Source organism: Phaseolus vulgaris, chromosome 8 (assembly GCF_000499845.2).
Source record: "Phaseolus vulgaris cultivar G19833 chromosome 8, P. vulgaris v2.0, whole genome shotgun sequence".
NCBI lineage: Eukaryota > Viridiplantae > Streptophyta > Magnoliopsida > Fabales > Fabaceae > Phaseolus > Phaseolus vulgaris.
This window is the reverse complement of record NC_023752.2, coordinates 44507542-44527117: the sequence shown is the minus strand read 5'-3', so window position 1 is coordinate 44527117 and position 19576 is coordinate 44507542. Positions and strand designations below refer to the sequence as shown.

General features: G+C 31.6%; 1 protein-coding gene and 1 long non-coding RNA gene across 2 annotated transcripts; one reads left to right on the top strand and one right to left on the bottom strand.

Annotated features, from left to right (window-relative positions):
- The first annotated feature begins 3024 nt into the window (after window positions 1-3024).
- Window positions 3025-17891, top strand: LOC137826791 (uncharacterized). The gene is made up of 16 exons (XM_068632930.1): window positions 3025-3158; window positions 3365-3505; window positions 3664-3810; window positions 4139-4429; window positions 4584-4681; window positions 5045-5126; window positions 5259-5447; window positions 7535-7594; window positions 8221-8306; window positions 8454-8656; window positions 8750-8841; window positions 8914-9043; window positions 15269-16512; window positions 16584-16879; window positions 17181-17339; window positions 17443-17891. The coding sequence occupies exons 1-16, from the start codon at window positions 3042-3044 to the stop codon at window positions 17576-17578; spliced, it is 3471 nt and encodes a 1156-aa protein (XP_068489031.1). The 5' UTR covers window positions 3025-3041; the 3' UTR covers window positions 17579-17891.
- Window positions 13553-15691, bottom strand: LOC137826792 (uncharacterized). The gene is made up of 3 exons (XR_011083585.1): window positions 15553-15691; window positions 15247-15453; window positions 13553-14313 (listed from the first exon to the last, which is right to left on the bottom strand). It is a non-coding gene; the product is annotated as an uncharacterized lncRNA (long non-coding RNA).
- Window positions 17892-19576: the final 1685 nt, after the last annotated feature.

Genomic DNA, 19576 nt, shown 5'->3' with positions numbered 1-19576 from the left:
CTTGGGATTTCTTGTTAGAGTAATTGTTGTGACAGTTTATTGATTGGCTTCTATGCAAGACATTACTTGTTTTGTTTATTGTAGTTTATAGTAGATGATATTTGATCTTTGAAACGGTTCCACTTTTGAAATCAACCTCCTGGAAAAATCAAACCCAAGATTCAAACACACTAGGATAAATGATACTTTTAATAAGAGAAAGGAAAAGTTATGGTGATCTTCTCCCATCATTAATGTCAAAGGATAATTCTTGAATATGTAAATCACATTATGTTTTCATATAACATCTAACCCTTCATATAATAACTAATTATTTTTTATTTTTAAAATTATTTTTTATTTAATGATTTTTTTTAGTGTTTATTAAAAATTATACTAACATATATTTCATTACTTTTTCTTAGCTTAAATCTAATTTTCATCTTATAATTTTTTAATATATAATTTTTGCTAATAACATACTTGATTCTTTCAATTCTTCATTCAAAGATTAAATATTATATTTTGGCTTCTATAAAAAAATTAATAGAACATCTAATAACATCTTTGAAATTTTATTGTAACCTTGTGATTTTTATGTTAATATGTATTTTTTAAATTTATTTGTTATTAATATTTAATGTAAATAAGTAACTAGCATTGTTATTATTAACAATACTTCAACATTTATTAGAAATTGTGAGATACAAGTGGAGTAAAATTGCTTCTTAAATTTATTAAATTAAAGAACTAAATATGTATATATAATACAAGTGGAGTAAGATTACTTAAATTTATAAAATTAAAGAACTAAAGATTTAATTAAATCCTATAAAAACTGAAATTTGCTTACGAAACTAAAATTACTAATGTAGATTTCAACCTATTTTCTTGTAGATTGGAAGACCTATTTTCTTTTATCAAAAGACAGTTTAATTTCATCTATAGATAATAAACAAATGGGTCAAAAAATAGTTGTAGGTCAAACACAATCATCAAAACATAACTGAGTAAAAATAACTGTTAATTCTAGATCATAGATGATTAAAAATATTAATTTTATTTAACAAGGAAAAATATTATCTTAAGAAAAATGGGAAGGAATGATATAAACTAGAATAAATTATGATTTTAAACTCTAAGTGAATTATTTTTTCACTTATTTTTATTACATACAAATGATAAATAAGTTGTTTTCCCACCTATTTTTGTTTATAAAAATTAATTAGATAAATTGAGTATTTTTTATAGATAAAGATTAATTTAATTATGTGTATGATTTGTCATGTATGCTTACACCAATAAAACAGAGAAATTAGGATTTCAAATGAGGAGTTGGAATTGCTAAGCTAAAGAGTGGTTGAACTTTTGAAAGTTTCCATTCGCAAATGTTTAAGCTACAAGAAAATCATGAAATAGAGACAATTTTTAAGAAACAAAAAATAATTAGTTGCTATAGTGATCATTTTAAAAATTAAAAAAAATTAGTTTCTAAATTAGTTTCTATTATTGTTAAATAATTTATATATTGGTATCTAATTAACTACCAATGTTTTAGCTAACAATTATTTAGATTCTAAATTTGGTAGAAAAACTTTGGTACCTAATTAGATACTAATTTAGAAATTATTTAACAATAATTTAAACTAATTTAGAAACTAATTTTTTTTAATCTCTAAAATAGTCTCTAATTTAGTTACTATATCAGCTAATTATTTTTTTTTATCTAAAATTGGTTTCTATTTCATGATTTTATTGTAGTGTTAGATATACTTCACCTAAATACACTAACATAAAAAAAAAAAAAAACATATGACATACTTGTACTTATTTATACCAATGTTATTAACTCATGATAACAAAAGGGGTTAATATATGTGTTCAACAACAGAAAATTATAAATATTTAAATGTTACCAAAATAAAAGAATTACAAAGAAAAAAAAATATTAAGAAAGTCCTATGAATAATTATTGGGGATTTTGATAATTTAGTACATAAATAATACTTGAGAATATTGTTCATTGAAAAATGAATGAACTAAGAGTAACTTTCTAAAAACTACTTACTTTATCTGTAACAGTGAGAAGCAGTAATAACAATACTTGTTGTCTTGTTTTAGTTGTTTGGTTCTTAAAAATGTTTTTTCAAACACTTTTTTTATAAAAATAGTAATTTAGTATGTGAAAAATATCTGAGTTAAATATCTATTTTAAATAATTAAATTTACAGTTTATAATAAATGAATACTTTGAATCTAAAAATTATAATAAATAAATATTTTGAACATATACATTATAATTAAATTTAAGATACAGTGTTATTTTAAATTGATATTTTTTTCAGAAATATCGAAACTGAATATAAAAGTGAATATTAAAGAATAATTTTTAGAAACACTCTTGTTTGGTCTAGTTATTATAATTTATTTACATATACACTATGGATAATAGATAATATTTACAACATAAGATATGTAACCTTAATCCTAAGTTACAACCTGAGAGCTAGAATCAAAACTAGGATGAGTTTTAAGAAAATATAATTTTGTAACTAAATTTAAGCAAAATGTTTACTTAATTTAAAACAATCTGAGAGATTAAGAATGATGAGTTAAAATAAAAGTACTAAAGATTTATAATTTTTTTTTAAACATTAAAAGTGCAATTAAATTTTTTTAAAGAGTCAGAAACATTATCTACCCAACAATAAATTATATTTAAATTCTCTATGTATAATAATGGTCATAAATTAAAAAAAGTAGTTAATATTTTAGATTTTATTAAATACATATTTAATTTTAATTTTTAATAGTTGATTAATACATTATAATTACACTTTACTGCACATTCCCACACAAGATAACTAATTAAAATAAACTAATGTGAGTGTTGCAGGTTTAGAATCTGAAACAATAAATTATTTGGATTCTAACTACTAATCAATATTTTCAACATATTTTGACTTAACTAAAGAAATCTTTTGTTTTCTGTTACATTCCATTAAATAAATAGCACTGCCTTTTTCAAAAACCCTCATTATTCAATCACCAACCACCTAATAATGAAGGATCCAAACACGCCGAACCGCATGCAAAAAGTGGACACAGATTCTCCTGCATGCGGAAGCTCCAAGATGAACACTCCAGCAAAACTCACTCCAAGAAAACGAATTTCCAAGGTACAACTTCCTACTATACTTAGTTACTGCACTGCATGTCGCTGAGTTGGAGTGATTTCCTCTTAGTAATTGCATTGCATGTCGCTGATTTAGAGTTATTTGTTCATCGTGAAGCTGTTTATTCACTAATGTGAGTTGAATTTTGAAATTTGAGAAGAGAATGTGAATTTGAGAGGATTTTCTATTTTGTGTTTTTGCTTGAACAGAATAACACGCCTAAGAAGAATAGCACGCCTAGGAAGACTAGCACGCCGAATAAGACGCCTAAGAAAACTGGATCAGTTGTTGCTTCACCAGGATCTGCTCAAAAGATCGATCTGAGGTTGGAGGCAAAGTTGTCGGCGGAGGTAAATGTTTCCTTGGAACTGTGACTTGAGTTTTTTTTTTGTTATTGAGTTGCATGGAACAGTGATATCTGTTTAAAATTTTAATTGTGTGAAATGTTGGTGCATTAAGCTAAGTGTGATCTGATATGTGATGTACTTTCTGTCCCTCTTGGAATCAGGTTTATGCAAAGGTGTATGCAGGGCTGAAAATACATCCCTTCTTTTCCCTATGGAAGGAGGAAAATGAACGCCAGCGAGCTTTACTTGCTGCTAGGAAAAAAGGAAAAGGAATTGGTGCTTCTAGTCATGTATTTGAAAATGTTCAGGTATGATAATTGTGTATGTGATTTGATATTTTGCTGCCTTTATATGATAGTTTATTTTTATTTATTTTAACTGAACTAAACTAATATCAAATTAAACTAATTTGAATAAAAACCATTTCAAAATCTGTTCACTGAAACTATCAATTGGGTTGAACTGTGCTTGGCTTGTTCAGTCATCTATTTTGCTTTTCACTTCTATGTTCCAACCTTTTTTCTTATTTCTTCTCTTCATTATAATAAATTTCTTTTATTAATAAAATTACCAAGGTTTGTATATTATTGTTCTATGAATTTTAAATTGTGCAATCTTTTTCTTGTGAATATGCAGGATGATGCCTCACCCATTGACTGGAGTGACTGGACATTTTTGGATAATACCACAGTTGCATATTCTGGAGAGAATTCAAATTTACCTTTTATGGAAGGTTCCGTTGAATCCTTAAATCTTGATAACATACCTAGTGCTTCAAGACTCTCAAGTGCTTCAATCATTAAGAATGTCATGTCTTGTCCAAGTCAACTTTCTATACAGCCAGATAGTATGCTGAAAATATCACCACCAAATTCAGTTGTGTTAGAGAAAGCAGAATGTCATTTGAAGTCAAAAGATGTCAAAGTGGTACATAATCTTGTTCTCTATAATACTTTTTCCTCTGTCACCGATCCCACTAACCTGAACCCTCTTCAAAGTTTTATGTAATCCGTGGAAGTTAGTTTAGATGGAAACAATCTTACTGCCGTGCAATTTATAACATTTCCCAAGTAATTGGTAGGATCTGGGCTTGGAGGTGAATGAAAATACCTTTTCAGGACACATGGGCCTTTTCAAAAGGCCGGATAGTGAGCCACAGTGTAAATTTCTTCAAGCAAGGTGATAATGTGTATATTTTACAAGTTATTTTTTTTGTTATTTTGTTACATTTCCTTTATGTTGTGGATGCTATTAACTACTTCTTTTCTGAGTAAGTTGCACTGTTTTGTTATGTTCCTTACTTTAGCTAATTTCTTGAACTTTGACCCTTTGATTTCATGGACATGAACCATATATAGCATAATCAGTTGATTCATTTATGACTATTAAAGCAAGGTGGTTGTGAAATCATTTTGGGTGTTTACATCATGATAGATGTGGTATACTAATTTTAGAAATTTATTTCTGCTGTCTTCTTTCCATGCTGTCTCTTCTAAATTACTACTAGCAAATTTTTTTCATGATTCATTTCCTGCCTTGCAGCATGAGGTCTTACTACCATGGTTCTGAAGGTAACAACAGCAGCTTATGGATGCATAAGTACAAGCCAACAAAAGCCTTTGAGGTCAGATATTTCTTCTGGTTCATATTGTAATTTTTTTTATACATATACAAGCCCTGGCATGCACACACCCATAATAATTGCATATTTGTATTTTCTGAATCGAGTTGTTTGTGTTACATGACTCTATCTTAGGTGTGTGGTAATGAAGAGGCTATAAATTTCTTGAGTGACTGGTTAGATCTTTGGCATAAAAGACTTTATCAGAGCAGAAAAAGTTCCTCTAACAAGGGTCAAAGTAAAAGGCAAGATGATGGTGCTGACTCAGAAGATATTCATGAGAGTCCCCTACAGAGTGTTCTCTTGGTTACAGGACCAATTGGGGTGCGTGAAAATTTATTTTTGTCAAAATTGTACCTTACACCCATTTACACATAGTCCTTAGCATTGTTAAAACGTAATTTAATGGGTGAAAATCACAACTGAAATGGAAAATGAAAATGACTTATTTTTAAAGTATCAAAAGACCAAATCATAATGTATTATTTTGGAAGCACTCATGCTTATATGCACATGAATTTTTTGGTGGTATGCTGAATCTAGGTAATATTAATTTATCTTTACTCTTGTAATATCAAATATAGAGTGTTTATTTCAAGGTCTCTATATTTTGCATTTTTTAAATAAAATCTCTTCTATTTCTAATCCCTACACAAAACACCTCCTATTTTTTAAATTGATACAATTAATCCCAAATCCTATATTATAATTTTTTTTACATAAATACCATTATTGCAATTTTTTTTTACTAATTACATAAAATACCTTCTATTGTTAAATAAGCACACAAATCTAATTCTATTTTTATATTAAAATTAAATGCCTTTATATCAGTAAATTTAAAAATTATAATTCTTAAATGATGAAATTTAAAAAGATATTGAAATAATACCACAACAACAAAAATCTTTTGTCAAAAAATGCAAAACCCTCGTTCAACTAGGAAAGGTCAGCTAACATTGAAATAATAGAAGTAAATAATTGCAGAAATATTATTGATAATAAAACCATCAATAGCAAGAATTTTGAAAAATTATTTAATAATTTTTTTTACTAATAACTAAATTAATAACCTTTGCTTTTACTTTTACGTTATTTAGTTTAAAATTTTTATTTTGAAAACGTTTTATTTCATCTTATTAATAATTCATGTGACTACATTTTTATTATTTTTATAACAAAAACTTAAAAGAATATTTTTTATTTTTAATGTGAGATTATAATTCTTTTTACTATTTATTCTTATACTGTTACTCTGCTATTCTAAAACTTTTGGGATTTAAGAATTTATTAATTTCAATTTTTAACTATTACAGAAGGATTTAATTGTAATACATTGTAGTATAAAAGGGTGGTAGAGATATATCATATATGTCACTTTTCTGTTTACTGCGAGTTAGAAGTGAATTTTTAATAGTAAATTAGAACACTTTCTGTGTGCACACATTCACGAATCATTTTAGTATCATCTTTTCATTCAGTACGGTATCAAGAACACCGTGATTGCATCCTTACATACAAACCTATATAGCTGCAACTGATAGTGGTTCTATAATCTCTATTCTGTTACCAAATACAGTCGTATTTGACCAACTTCATGACACATGTTGCATTCTGCTGTGGCTCCCAAAATTCTCTGGAGCTTTCTTTCTGATCAAGGTCGAAAGATTTTAATTGTGTAAATACAGATTACCTTGTTTAATAAATTTATAAAAAATGTAAAGATTTTGGATGGATTTAAATGCAGCATATTTATAAATTTGGAGGGGTTTTCTGTTAGGATTATGAAATTGAGGGAGTTGAGTATGATTCAACATAAAAAGCAGTTGTAGTAACTTACTCTTTTACTGGTTTTTGTGCTATTTCTCTTAACATCAGTATTTAGGTTATCAACAACTCTTCATTTTCTCTCGAAGGAATTAACCTCTACGTCTAGAAGAAATGTAAACATGAATCTTTATTTAAGTTTTAATGTAATTGAATGTTTATGAATGATCATAAAATATTCCGAAAGGTTGAGGAATTTAATTGAGTTTCTAATGATAGTATTAAGTAATAATAGTCTCGTTTTTCTTGGATTTTGATTGAGTGAATGTATATAAAATCCAAACTTTCTCATTGTTTCTTCCACAATTTTCTCGGTTGGGTAAGCATGTTGGGTAAGCATAACATTGTTGATCTTTGTTCAATTATGCTAATAATGATCAAGAGAAAATCTGTCATTTTTTACTCTGTTTGTGGCATTTTTAAGAAATAGTCCTTTTTATTCTTGATATATAGGTACATGAATAAAATCTACTTCCCTTTTGTAACTAGATTATCATCATTTATATGTTTTTGGATATAATGTTCTGAGTGTAAACATTTTTTCTCATAACTTACTGGATGCTAAAGCCTTTGTAATGTTGCAGAGTGGCAAGTCTGCAGCTGTCTATGCTTGTGCCCAAGAGCAAGGGTTTAATGTCTTAGAGGTATATAACTATTTAAAAGTATATTTTTGAATATTTATGTTTTCATTGATAACCGGCTTCTAAGGTGAGTGATGTCCTCACTTTATATAATGAAGTTGATGTGATTTCTCCAATCGGGACCAAATATTCTCATCGAAAGTCCTTTTTCAACCTTGAACAGAAAATTTTGGCTTTACAACATCTGGACAGAAAATTTTGGCTTTACAATATCTAGACAAAGGAAGAATTTCCTTTCCAGAATCTGCATTGAAAAAATACTTCTAGGAGGCTATTCTCTTTGATGTGATATTGTTGGCCATAGTATTTGTTTCAAAAATTAGTGGATCACTTACCAGAGGCAAATGGAGCATTCACCTACTTTCTTGACCACCCAGCAGTTTCCTTTACTATAGGCATAAATAGTAGTGTTGGAAACAAGTGATTTGCCCTTATAATGGACTATTTTCCAATAGGAAGTATTTAAGAAATACGATGTGGGATGTCCCTCACTCCTATATGAGAAACTTTTTTGTCATATCTTCTAGTTGTTACTTGTTAAAACTTGTCCTTTTTTGTTTTTATAAATCTGTAATTTTGTTTATGTATCTGGCAAAAAAAATCAAAGTTTGTCCCTCATGTCTTAACAGATCAATGCATCAAGTTGTCGAAATGGGGCTGCTATCACTGCTATCAAGAATAAATTAGAAGAACCTAGTGCGGGCAAAATCACAAGGTTTATTAATCTGTCCTGTCAATGCTTGTTAAGAACTGTTGTGATTGAACTTCTTTTGTGTTATTTTATCTCACCATACTTTAACTTATACGTTCTGTCCCTTTCCTTCAATATTTTGTTGACTTATATGTCTTTTTATATTGGCAGTTGTTTCAAACCTGTGAAGTCGCTTCCTGCTGCCAAGAAGATGGATGATTGGGCGATTGCTTCCAGTTCTATTGATGAACCCCGCCAAACTTTAATTCTAGTTGAGGATGTGGGCATCATTTTTCCTGAAGATCGTGGATTTATCACTGCCATACAACACTTTTCTGCTACAGCAAAATGGCCTATTATATTGACCAGCGATAGTGAGATTACTAGTTAAAATAGTGCATCTTTGCTCATTCTATAGATTTTATATATGTGTTTGTATTTATCACAATGTAATTTTTCCAAATTAGGAAATAATGGTGGCCTACCAAACAATTTTGCAAGACTACATGTTTCTTTCTCATTTCCATTGCGAGAAGAGTTACTGTGCCATATGTACAAGGTATGTGCTTTAGGATTTCCAAATTTCAACCCTCAAGGCTGGGAAAACTGAAAGTGAAAGTATACTCTGCAGGTTTGCATCACAGAAGAAGTCAATACCAATCCTCTTCTACTGAAAAAATTTATCCAGTCTTGCGATGGAGATATTCGGAAAACCATTATGCAACTTCAGTTCTGGTTCCAGAGTAAAAAACATAGCAAAGGTGTATTACAAAGCCCTTTTGTTGCATGTCTGCATGATTTTTACTTATAAGAAAACCATAGTTGTTTTCAAATTTGGACTTAATGTGTGCTTTGATTGCTCTCATATTAAGGCCTACTATTTTTTTCATTTGTGTTAGCAATAGCTTGTAGAATGTACACAGATTTATTTTCTTAAAAATGATACTACTTCTTTCAAGAGAGATAGGGATGAGCTGTTTTGAAATATATTCATCAGACTAAGGGGAAAGGAACATCAGTTGCCCTGTCATTTATTTATTATTCATTCTCAAAAAAATTCTTTCTGTTCATATATAGAATTTTTCTTCATTTAGATTGCCATGGTTATTTTTCTATTAGCATCAAGAGGTGCCCACACCAGTTTTCTTGTAGTGCATATACACTATTATGTCAGATTTTCTACACCATTTATAAGTCTTCATGGAGAGTGAGCATTGGACTACGATTCCCTTAGTCTGGCGAGCCTTCAAGTACAACATAATCAAAACACACAATAATAAAGAAACAGGAGGGCTACCATCTCTTTTGAAAGTTAGGACAATTAAGTCACCAGTGAAACCATACAACTAAACCTCAATAATCTTGTATGGGACCACATATCATCATTTAAGGCTTGGACATACAGATATAAATAATTCATAAGGAATCATATAGTTCATACATACTAATCATTATAGTCTCTCAAAACATCATGATTACATCATTAACATACTTAATATTGGATCACGAACATTTCAAAATAAGAAGACTTTTCTATTCTCTATCTCTATCCCAATCCTATAGCTGCAAGATATAGAGGTGACCATTCTAAATACCCTCCATCACATGTAATGGAGGCCTACCAAAAAGATGAACAAACTCCTAGTTAGACTGGCCAATCCCAGGGAGCTTTCTACTAAACTACTTGTGAATTTGGAGGGAGAAAACATACATTTGGGTAATGAGAACATAGTAAACAAAGTGGACATGAAGGAGAAAGGAAACATAATGTAAGAATGATAAAAGAAAACCGAAGTGCAACATAACCCACTTTGTCGTGTGTGTATGTATTAGCTATCATTTGAACACTCTTTCTGTAAAACTCCAATGGACACTTTATCTTATTTGTTACACCAAATAACATTTATAAGGATATTGCATTATAGGCTACATTTTCTCTTCCCTCATGTTATGCATTAATAAGAACCTGATAAATTAAATCCAACATAAAATAATTAAATTATTGAATCTTATATTTGTTTATATTCTCAAGTTACTCATAAAAATCAAGAAGGTTCGAATTTCTCTTAATAACAATGACATGCTAGTAGGTAGATTAACTACTCAGAACTGTGGGGGAACGGAATCCTCAGAGATCCAAAACCACTAGAATATTCCATCTAATTCATAGGTGTTTCCTTTTCACTTGAAGGTTGAAAAGATGGCATGGGAAAAATTCTTCGCAAAATGCCTACCTTGACCACAGTAATAACAACCTGGCAACTCCTAGTTAGTTTTGTGAGGTTGAGTCAAGTATAAACATACTTATTTTAGTCGAGTTCATTAGGATTGTTCTGTCACTACAATTGGGCTCTTGTTAAACCATCGACAAATATTTAATCTCATGCTGAAGATATTCATTCATCAACGTAAGGTGTATTGGAGATTCCACATCGGTTAGGAGTAAGGTCAAATTATAATATATATTGATATTGATGTGCAATCCTCACCTTACAAGCTAGTTTTGTGAGATTGAGTTAAGTATAAGCCCACTTAATTAGAGTCCCTAGAACATCTAGCTCCATGGCCTTGATGGTCACCATGAGATGCCTCTAACTGGGATCCCTAACATGGTTCATGAGAACTCCCAAAAGGGAAAGAAATTGACACAAAGTAAGGAAAAACCCCAAAGAAGGTGACATTATAGTTGAAATCAAATAATGATGAAGAGAGAATGAGAAACACTTGAGACCAAGGATAACCTAAAAAGACACACTTATAAGGCCTAGTTCAATTAGAAAAATGGTTGCTCTTTCGTTTGATGATATTCAGATGATGCATGGATAACTGAGGAGGGAGATGATATTGATGAGATTGAGCAAGTTCAAGGTGCATATGATGGTCAAAATGTTCACTTAGATGGAGCAATAAGAGTTCCAACTCTAGATGCATTTGATCTTGAAAATATAACTTTTGATGCAAATGTGGATTGTGATGAAGATGAAGATCAAGATGGAGATGATGGAGGAGAGGATATCATTAGAGGATTGGACATAGAAACTTTTTTAAATAAAAACTTTCATGTTAAATATCACTATGCAACTTAACATCTCAGTTATGCTGACATCTTAAGTAACAACAATCATTTGTCATCACATGAAAAAAAAAAGTATTATTAAAAAAAGAAAAAACAAAAATATTGGGGGACTAGACCAAAACCCATATGTTAACAAAAACTATACATAGGTAAACTATATCTATTCATAAAGAATTCTAAGAACAACCTAGATGGTAACCTATTATACCAATGAAAAGATTCTTTATGAATAAATCCTAAATTAGTCAATTTATCAGCACACACATTTCCTTCACGAAAAATATGAGTAACTCTAAACCTGATTTTCCCACAGTAATTAAGACAAGTATTTCATCGATTACGAAGCATACAAGGAACATTAGTCCTAACAGTAAACGCAGCACAAACCAAAGCAGAATCACATTCCAGCCAGACATTAGTAAGCCCCATCTTTTGAGCTTCCTCCATAGTATGTATAATCCTATAAAACTCGGCAACCAGAGCAGTTTGAACTTCAAGAAACGTAGAGAAAGTTCCAATAAATTTCCCCATACTCACACGAAAAATACCTCCACAAGTAGCAAGACCAAGATATCCCTAGCTGCCCCATCAATGTTAATTTTAACACAGCTTGGTGAAAGAAACTCTTATCTAACCGGAAGAGGACGAAGAACTTTAACAGTACGAGTATAAATACCAAAAAACTTGATCACGTTGAAATCTAACATATCATTCTTCATTGAAGCTTTAGACGAATTTTCCACGAGTTAAATCTTTAATAACCGAAATAGTCCTAGATACCTCGATCTTTACCCCAACCTAGGAGTGACAGGTGGAGTAATGGTGGCATAGTTGGAGAACCCAAAATTTGATAAAGGATTGGCAAATACTCGTTAGCAAGTCCGAAGCCCGTACACGGCCATCAACATAAATAAGGTTTGTCTTTGAGTTCTTAGATAGGAGTGAGAAGAGGAGGCAATAGTTCGTTAAAGTCATATAGAAGATCATGAACTCTCTCCAACTACTCACCCATGGAGACATCTAGGAGCTGTGAGATACTCAAGAGATGTTGGCAAACAACATAGAAACCTATTCCCAAACCCCACCAAATATCACCTTCAACTTTGTAACAAGAGTGATTTTTGTCATTAATGGAGCCGCTGTATGGGTAAGATGATTAACATCATCTTTTATATGTTAAGTCTTTTATATCAGATGCCCAAGTCTAGCGTCGAAGGTCGCTGGAAAGAGGACAAATGCTACAAAAGATGCTTTCTTTTTGTAACTTTGACTAAAAAGGAGGAAAAAATAAGACAAATACTGCACAAATAGAATATGGTAAGAAGTGTGTGAAGTCTCCAAGTAAGAACTAGAATAACAAAGGTCCAATCACATGAGAAGGAAGCAATAATATCTCAGTAAAAACTCTCATCTAGAATAGAACATCAGGTTGTTGATGTTTCTCCAAGACGTTCAAGTTATGAGGAAGAAGATAGAAGTTGTTAAAGCAGTTTTAATTTAGTTTGAATAATTCAATTAGTGAATTGATAAGAATCTTTTATTATATTGTTAGTTGAATACTTGGGTTTTTAAAGTAGTTTCTTATTTTTGTTTTTCATTATCAGCAACAACTCCTAGTATCAAGGACCAGGATTTTTTTTTGTACGTTATTTAAGTGTATTTAAATACTCTGTAAGACTAAATAAAATAAATGTTTTAACATTACTCAAATAGAAAAATATCCACATTGTCTGACTCTTCTTTTCAAAGTTATCTCTCTAAGCTTAATTACCCTTTTTTAGTTCGTATATTAAAGGTGGAAAATCAATTTTATCCTCATTCTAAAAAATTTAACATTGCTTAACTTTCTTAAAAAGTTTAATTTATCCCTAGTTTTTTTTAAAACATTTAATCACAATGAGAGTATAGTTAAATTGGAATTATATTAAACTTTTTAAAGTATGAGAACTAAAACAAATTTGACCTTTAATATATGAACTAAAAAAGATAATTAAACCTTTTTAAATGAAAATAAGAATGCTAAGAATTACTATATATTCTATAATAGTTCTATAGCCTATATCAATCATTTGCAGCATTCCTGATAGCATAAATAAAAGAAATAAATACAAAAGTGGGGGCCCAAAACCTAAAATGTGAAAAACCATATCTATCTCTATAATAATCATAAGAAACACAATCACACCAAATAAAATCAACAACTCTAATGTCATAATTAGCTAAACTATCATCACTTCTATTTCCTTTTCTATAGATATGGGGGGAAATCTTAAATTAATCTTTTTAGCCAAGCCATACGATTATCCCATCTGTTTCTTAATCTGCAAGGAACTAACATATTGTTACTAAAAGAATGTAACATATTGGAGATCCCACATCGGCTAGAGATTAGAACCTTTCATTCCACTTCTTAATACCTTCTGATTAGCTTCCTCAAAATAAAAAATCACTCCTATAAGTTCAACTTCAAAGGCATTACCAACTTGAAGAGGACTAGAAAAAATCTCATAGTCGGAGCCTTTTAGTCACTAAAAATGGCACAAGCTGACATATTCCCATGCTTTAAGTAGGTTCCATCTCTGATGCATTTAAGCCATCCAGAAGTAGGAGGATACAAGTTAACTTAAATGATATGTTCTGTCTTCCTTGGTCTGCAAGTAACAGCAAAAGCTTTTAAAACTTTAATTTCAGAAGAAGAGACATCATGCTTCCTCTACATAAGGAACTAGATAAATTAACAGCTGAAAATATCCTGTTTCTAATATGCCAACTTATGATCAGATTATCAAACTAGATTTTGTTCCTACTGTTCCAAATCTCAACTACAAACATAAGTTATAACTGATAACATGACAGTATTCACAAGATCACTCCCTTTAAGTTGTAGCAGGGTAATAACACAAGTTGTGCACATATGCTGTTCAGTGATGCTCTCAAGCCAGTTCCATAGATTAACTGCAAAAGGACATTCACAAAATAAGTGTTCTGTAGTTTCACAAGAATTATATCAATGAGGACAGAAGGAAACATTAATAATGCTACATTTCCTGAGAAGATCATCTGTAGGAATCCTATTATGTAAAAGCCTACAAAGAATAGAAGTCCTAGAAGGTGGAACAGCTTTGTTTCATTTGCTTTCCCCGAGTAACTTGAGGCTTTTGCTGATGTATATAAAGAAAGGCGTAATTGGAAGAAAGGTCTCCACTTTGTGTGTGCTCTCATCTAATCATATGTTATCCATCATCCAAAGGGATAGTAATCAGTAAAATCTGTTGTTTAATCAAATTGGTATCAAAGTAGAAATTTTTCACTGTTTTCCCTTCATAAAATCAGCAACGTGATTTTGAAGAAGAGGTTGTATGGATGAATCAACTCCCATCATGTCAGCCACAGGTTCAGGTAGCCTCAATTTTTCCAGAATCTAATGAGATGACCATTACCAACTTGCCAAGTTACATTAGCTTTTACTTGAGGTGAGATATTCTTAACACTAGACCAGATAAAGGAAACTGAAGCAACCATAAACCCGTTCAAAATCCTTAATGTTCCTGTCCAATTCAAGCCCGAATAACGTGAGTCAAACCCCAGAAACAGCCTCTCCACCTATATCTATCCTCCCAAGACCCTACTAGGTTGGAGCCTCATTCTAGGTTGCTCCTTTAAAAAAGGTCTTATAGTAAAAACTGAAGATGTTTCTTCCCATCCCTTTTCACTCCCTATTTTCTTAATACATGTTTAAGTTGTGATTTCATTTTGATGGAAATATTTGTTCCCAGGGTACTTCTAGAAACTAACAACTGTAATATATATTGTGTGTGTGAATATGAATGCATAGGTAATTAATATTGGCTAATAATGCAACGTAAGTCCTCATTCCAGAAATCTAACGTTTTCAATTTTTACTGTCCAGACAGGAAAGTGCCAAAGGTGTATGGTTTGCTTCCTTTTGATCTTGAGGCTTGTCACAAGATTATACCGAAGATACTGCCCTGGAGTTATCCCTCAGAGTTGTCCCAACTAATTGAGAAGGAAGTTGCTAAGTCAATAGCCACAATGGATGAAAACTCGTGCTTGCAGGGGTCAGTTAACCAAGAGCTAGACATAAATGAAAGGAAAAAGGATTTAGATGTGAAGTGTATGAATACTGATTATTTAGAGGCCAAGGTAAAGAGAATCAAGAGATCTCTTACATACCACAATGGGGTTGAAAGTCAACATAGTGCTATTTCTGAATTTTCAAATTGTTCTGGATCCCCGGTAACATCCTCTTGGCAAGAGGGTCAAAGTAAACTTGGTTCTGAGAAGGATCCACATAATGCACATTCTTTAGACGTTCATGAGGAAGTTTACAAGACACATTCCCTGGAAAGCAACAGTGAATATCTCTCTAAGTTTCAAATGAATCAAAACTATCCAAGTACATCATTTTATGCATCCTGTTCCATTCCTGAGACAACAATTCAAAAGGGAATAAAGCCATTGTCTGGATCAGTGTCTTGCTGTCATGCTGGTCCAGTAGAAGTATCTCTTAATAATGAGCAGACACCGATCACTTTGAGTGTTTGTCAGTCCTTAGACAAATTGCCACAAAATTCTGATCCATTTGCAAATACTGAAATTCCAGAATCTTCTTCGACAAAAGCAGCTGTGCAAAATTTCAGAGATGGGAACACGAAAACCACAACTGTGAGTAATGTGATAGATGAGCGCAGTCATGCTGATTTTATATCAAACTCAAAGTTTCTTGACTCCAGAACACCGATCACTTTGAGTGTTTGTCAGTCCTTAGACAAATTGCCACAAAATTCTGATCCATTTGCAAATACTGAAATTCCAGAATCTTCTTCGACAAAAGCAGCTGTGCAAAATTTCAGAGATGGGAACACGAAAACCACAACTGTGAGTAATGTGATAGATGAGCGCAGTCATGCTGATTTTATATCAAACTCAAAGTTTCTTGACTCCAGTCCATCTGTGCCGATGGATATGATAGAAAAGTTGTGGAGGGAACTTCGTATATGTCAAAAGGACTTAGGACAGCATGCCAACTCAGAACAGCTGAATGTTAGCCAAGTTCTTAGACTTACAAGTGGGCTGACCGATCTAATTTCTGAAGCTGACTTATTGTTTCATAATCACCAACAAAAACAATGTGTAAGTGTGTTAAAAAGTGTTTTTCTTCATTTATATTGTACCAGCACCTTAATTATGATAATAATGTGCAGGGTCTTATGGAGCCTCCAGTGACCCTTTTTGATGAAGCCACAAAGAGTTGGTATGATGAGCAAGTGATGATGTCTACTGTTGCTGCACATGGTTTTTCTTTTTATGCCAAACATATATCAGATGTAGGATCCGAGTTTGGTTGTAAGAACGAGGTAGATCTAATCTCGGAGATGTTGGCTAGCACTACTAATGTTATGGCACTGGGAAAATTATCTAGACAGGACCAAACAAAAAGCACTAGTATCTATGACAATAAGCTATTAGAGATGAATGACCCGACAATTGATACGAATAGGTAGGTATCCATGACTCTAAACTTTAGAGTGGTGATACACATACCACTTTCTTTTATCAAACACCCCTACAACATCCACACAGTCTTTGTTTATTACTTTTAGTTTTTGTTTTTGTTCTTTCTTAGTCACTTATAAAAGGGGTGTTGGATGAATCTTGGGACTGTACTAGAAAGTCTATTTATCTTTTTCTATGATTTGAATTGTTAGTGCACACAATTCCACACCTATCTGGCACTTTATTATCTTAGAAATTCTTGCAATATTTGCTGATGTTGCCCTTTGGCAATATGATGAAAACAGAACATCTTTTTCCAAAGTGATCCGGTCTATCATTCCAGCAAGATCATTATTGTCAATGAAAGGTCTTGCATTCAGTGAATACATGTCTTCACTACGCCAAATCTCAATTTCTGAAGGTTTCCGCATTTCACATGGTTCAGAAAATGTGAAAAAACGAAGGTACATGTTTTAAAGCAAATTCAGTTTTGAGCCTTCTTATTAAGTGGAAAAGTTAAGCAAGAATCCTTGAATTGTTGGTTGATCACATAATGTTTGAATGCAGGCGGGTTGGTCCACATTATTTGAGCAAAGGTAGAATGAAGTTGACTCCTGAAGATATATCAGTGGTGTGCAAAGGTGGTTTGTACAGAAAGATTTATTCGCAATACATTGCTAACATGGAAAGGAAACCTGCATGATCCAACTTCGGAGCATGGAAAGCCATTTGTTCTGTCAAAATAAAAGCGCTATGATAATGGTTTATTTTTGCCAATGATAATCATCATCGGCTGAGACGATAAAATAAACTACAGCTGCGATAGGATTACCAAATCAGAATTGTAAAAGCGATTAACTGTACCCATTTTATTGTTACTGAAATAATCTTGTTTTTAACCAGGATTCTGTAGTTCTACCATATTTGCACCAAACTTTGCAATCTTACCGCATGTTGCTTTATCTCTGATAGATTTTTTCGGTGAAACCTGTGTGAAGGATTACATTGGAAGTTTATGTATAAATGTTGACTAATAGGCTTTACTAATTTAATGTTTATCAGGAGACAACTACAAAAGTTTTAGTACAACCTACTCACTTTTACATTTAAGGTTCATTAGAGGTCGTATCGAAATTTTTATCTGTTTCTCTTTTTACAGGAAGTGAGCAAGAGAGGTTTTACATACTCCAATAAAAGAATTATATAGTTATCTTGAGATCCAAATCGATTAGAGAGAAGAATCATAATATATAAGTGTTTAAAATTTTTATTCCGTTTTAGAAGTTAGATTTAAACTTCTCTACTAAACTTGTGTGGAAACCTTACTAATTAATTTATTAATTTAATTTTAAATGGTAAGGATGAATTATCCATAACCTGTATTATTATTTTTCACATATTAAAAGTATTTTTTACAGGTTCAGTCGAATTTTATCTCTGGTACATCTTTTATGTACAAGGAAGCACCAATGCATATGTAAACAGCGTGTAAGATAGTTTTCAGATATTTACATGTAGTAGACACTCCTCTAGTGTGTTGTGATTATGTGAGTTAAATAAGTTTTTGTTACCTCCAAAATTAACCTGTATTATTTTTAATGTTTAATAAATATGTTAATTTAGTCTTTTACTTTTGCAAACGTAATGGTTCCTTCATCATTAGAGCTACTAATGAAGGAAAACCCACCTTTGATATAGCAAGCATGAATGGGCAAGGTTTTCTTGTCTATACCACTTACTCGTGTTACCCATTTACCTTTGCGAGTTAAGGTTTTAACACACGTGTCTCACTTGAATATGGTTCCACGTCATTCAAATGTAGCTGTTAAGTACAACTAATCATTTTTCAAACATTTCTAATTAAAAAATAATAATAATAATATTACTATAACAAAATATTTTTTGGATATAAAATTATATATAGAAAAATTTATATTAATTTAAAATTATTGTATTTTTTATAAAAAATAAATAAATAAAATAAAATTATATACTTCAGTAGTGTTTCAACCCTTATACGAACACTTCAGGGGTGTCTCAACCCGAACACTTCAAGAGTATCTCAACCTTCATACAAAACATGGTCAAAGCCAACATGCTCAACACCTGATCTATAGACATTCTTCATATTCTACAGACCACCAAATCAATCCTCAAACGAAAGCAATGATAAGTCACATCAAAAGATATCAGCATTATACACAAACATCCCCTATTACAACGAAAAGCCCACAAACATATTTATAAATCAAATTCTCCCACCCACAACCAAAACCCACAAAACCACTCAACATTGGACCCACTTTCTTCAAAACCTAAAGGAACTTTACATGCCTACTAACTTGTCCGGGAGTCACAATACCTGTTCATAGCCTCAGCAACTATATACCACAAGACCTTGCAAAAAAATCCAGCAAACCAGACTGGGAGTCACTTTCTCTTTTCGTAACCACACCAACAGTAAAACAAGAACTTGTCTGCTTCATAGCCTCAGCAGTTATCTACCACAAGAACCTGCACCAAAATCCAACCGTCATGGACATATAGAAATTAATATTATGCACAATACCATCATTCCAAATATTTCATACAACACATCAGACCCAAGCACCAATCTGAGTATGAGAAGTTCACCAAACTTTCCTTAGTCGTAACCCAAGACCAGGAATTCCTTTGGACCACAATAAAGACCTCCAAAAAA

What these genes read in the sequence shown, in the direction of transcription:
- LOC137826791 (XM_068632930.1), top strand. Translation starts at nt 3,042, where the DNA reads ATGAAGGATCCAAACACGCCGAACCGCATGCAAAAAGTGGACACAGAT. An exon ending in AGTCAAAAGATGTCAAAGTG is followed by an intron (nt 4,430 to 4,583) that starts GTACATAATCTT and finishes AGTAATTGGTAG; the next exon opens with GATCTGGGCTTGGAGGTGAA. An exon ending in CCGACAATTGATACGAATAG is followed by an intron (nt 16,880 to 17,180) that starts GTAGGTATCCAT and finishes TGATGAAAACAG; the next exon opens with AACATCTTTTTCCAAAGTGA.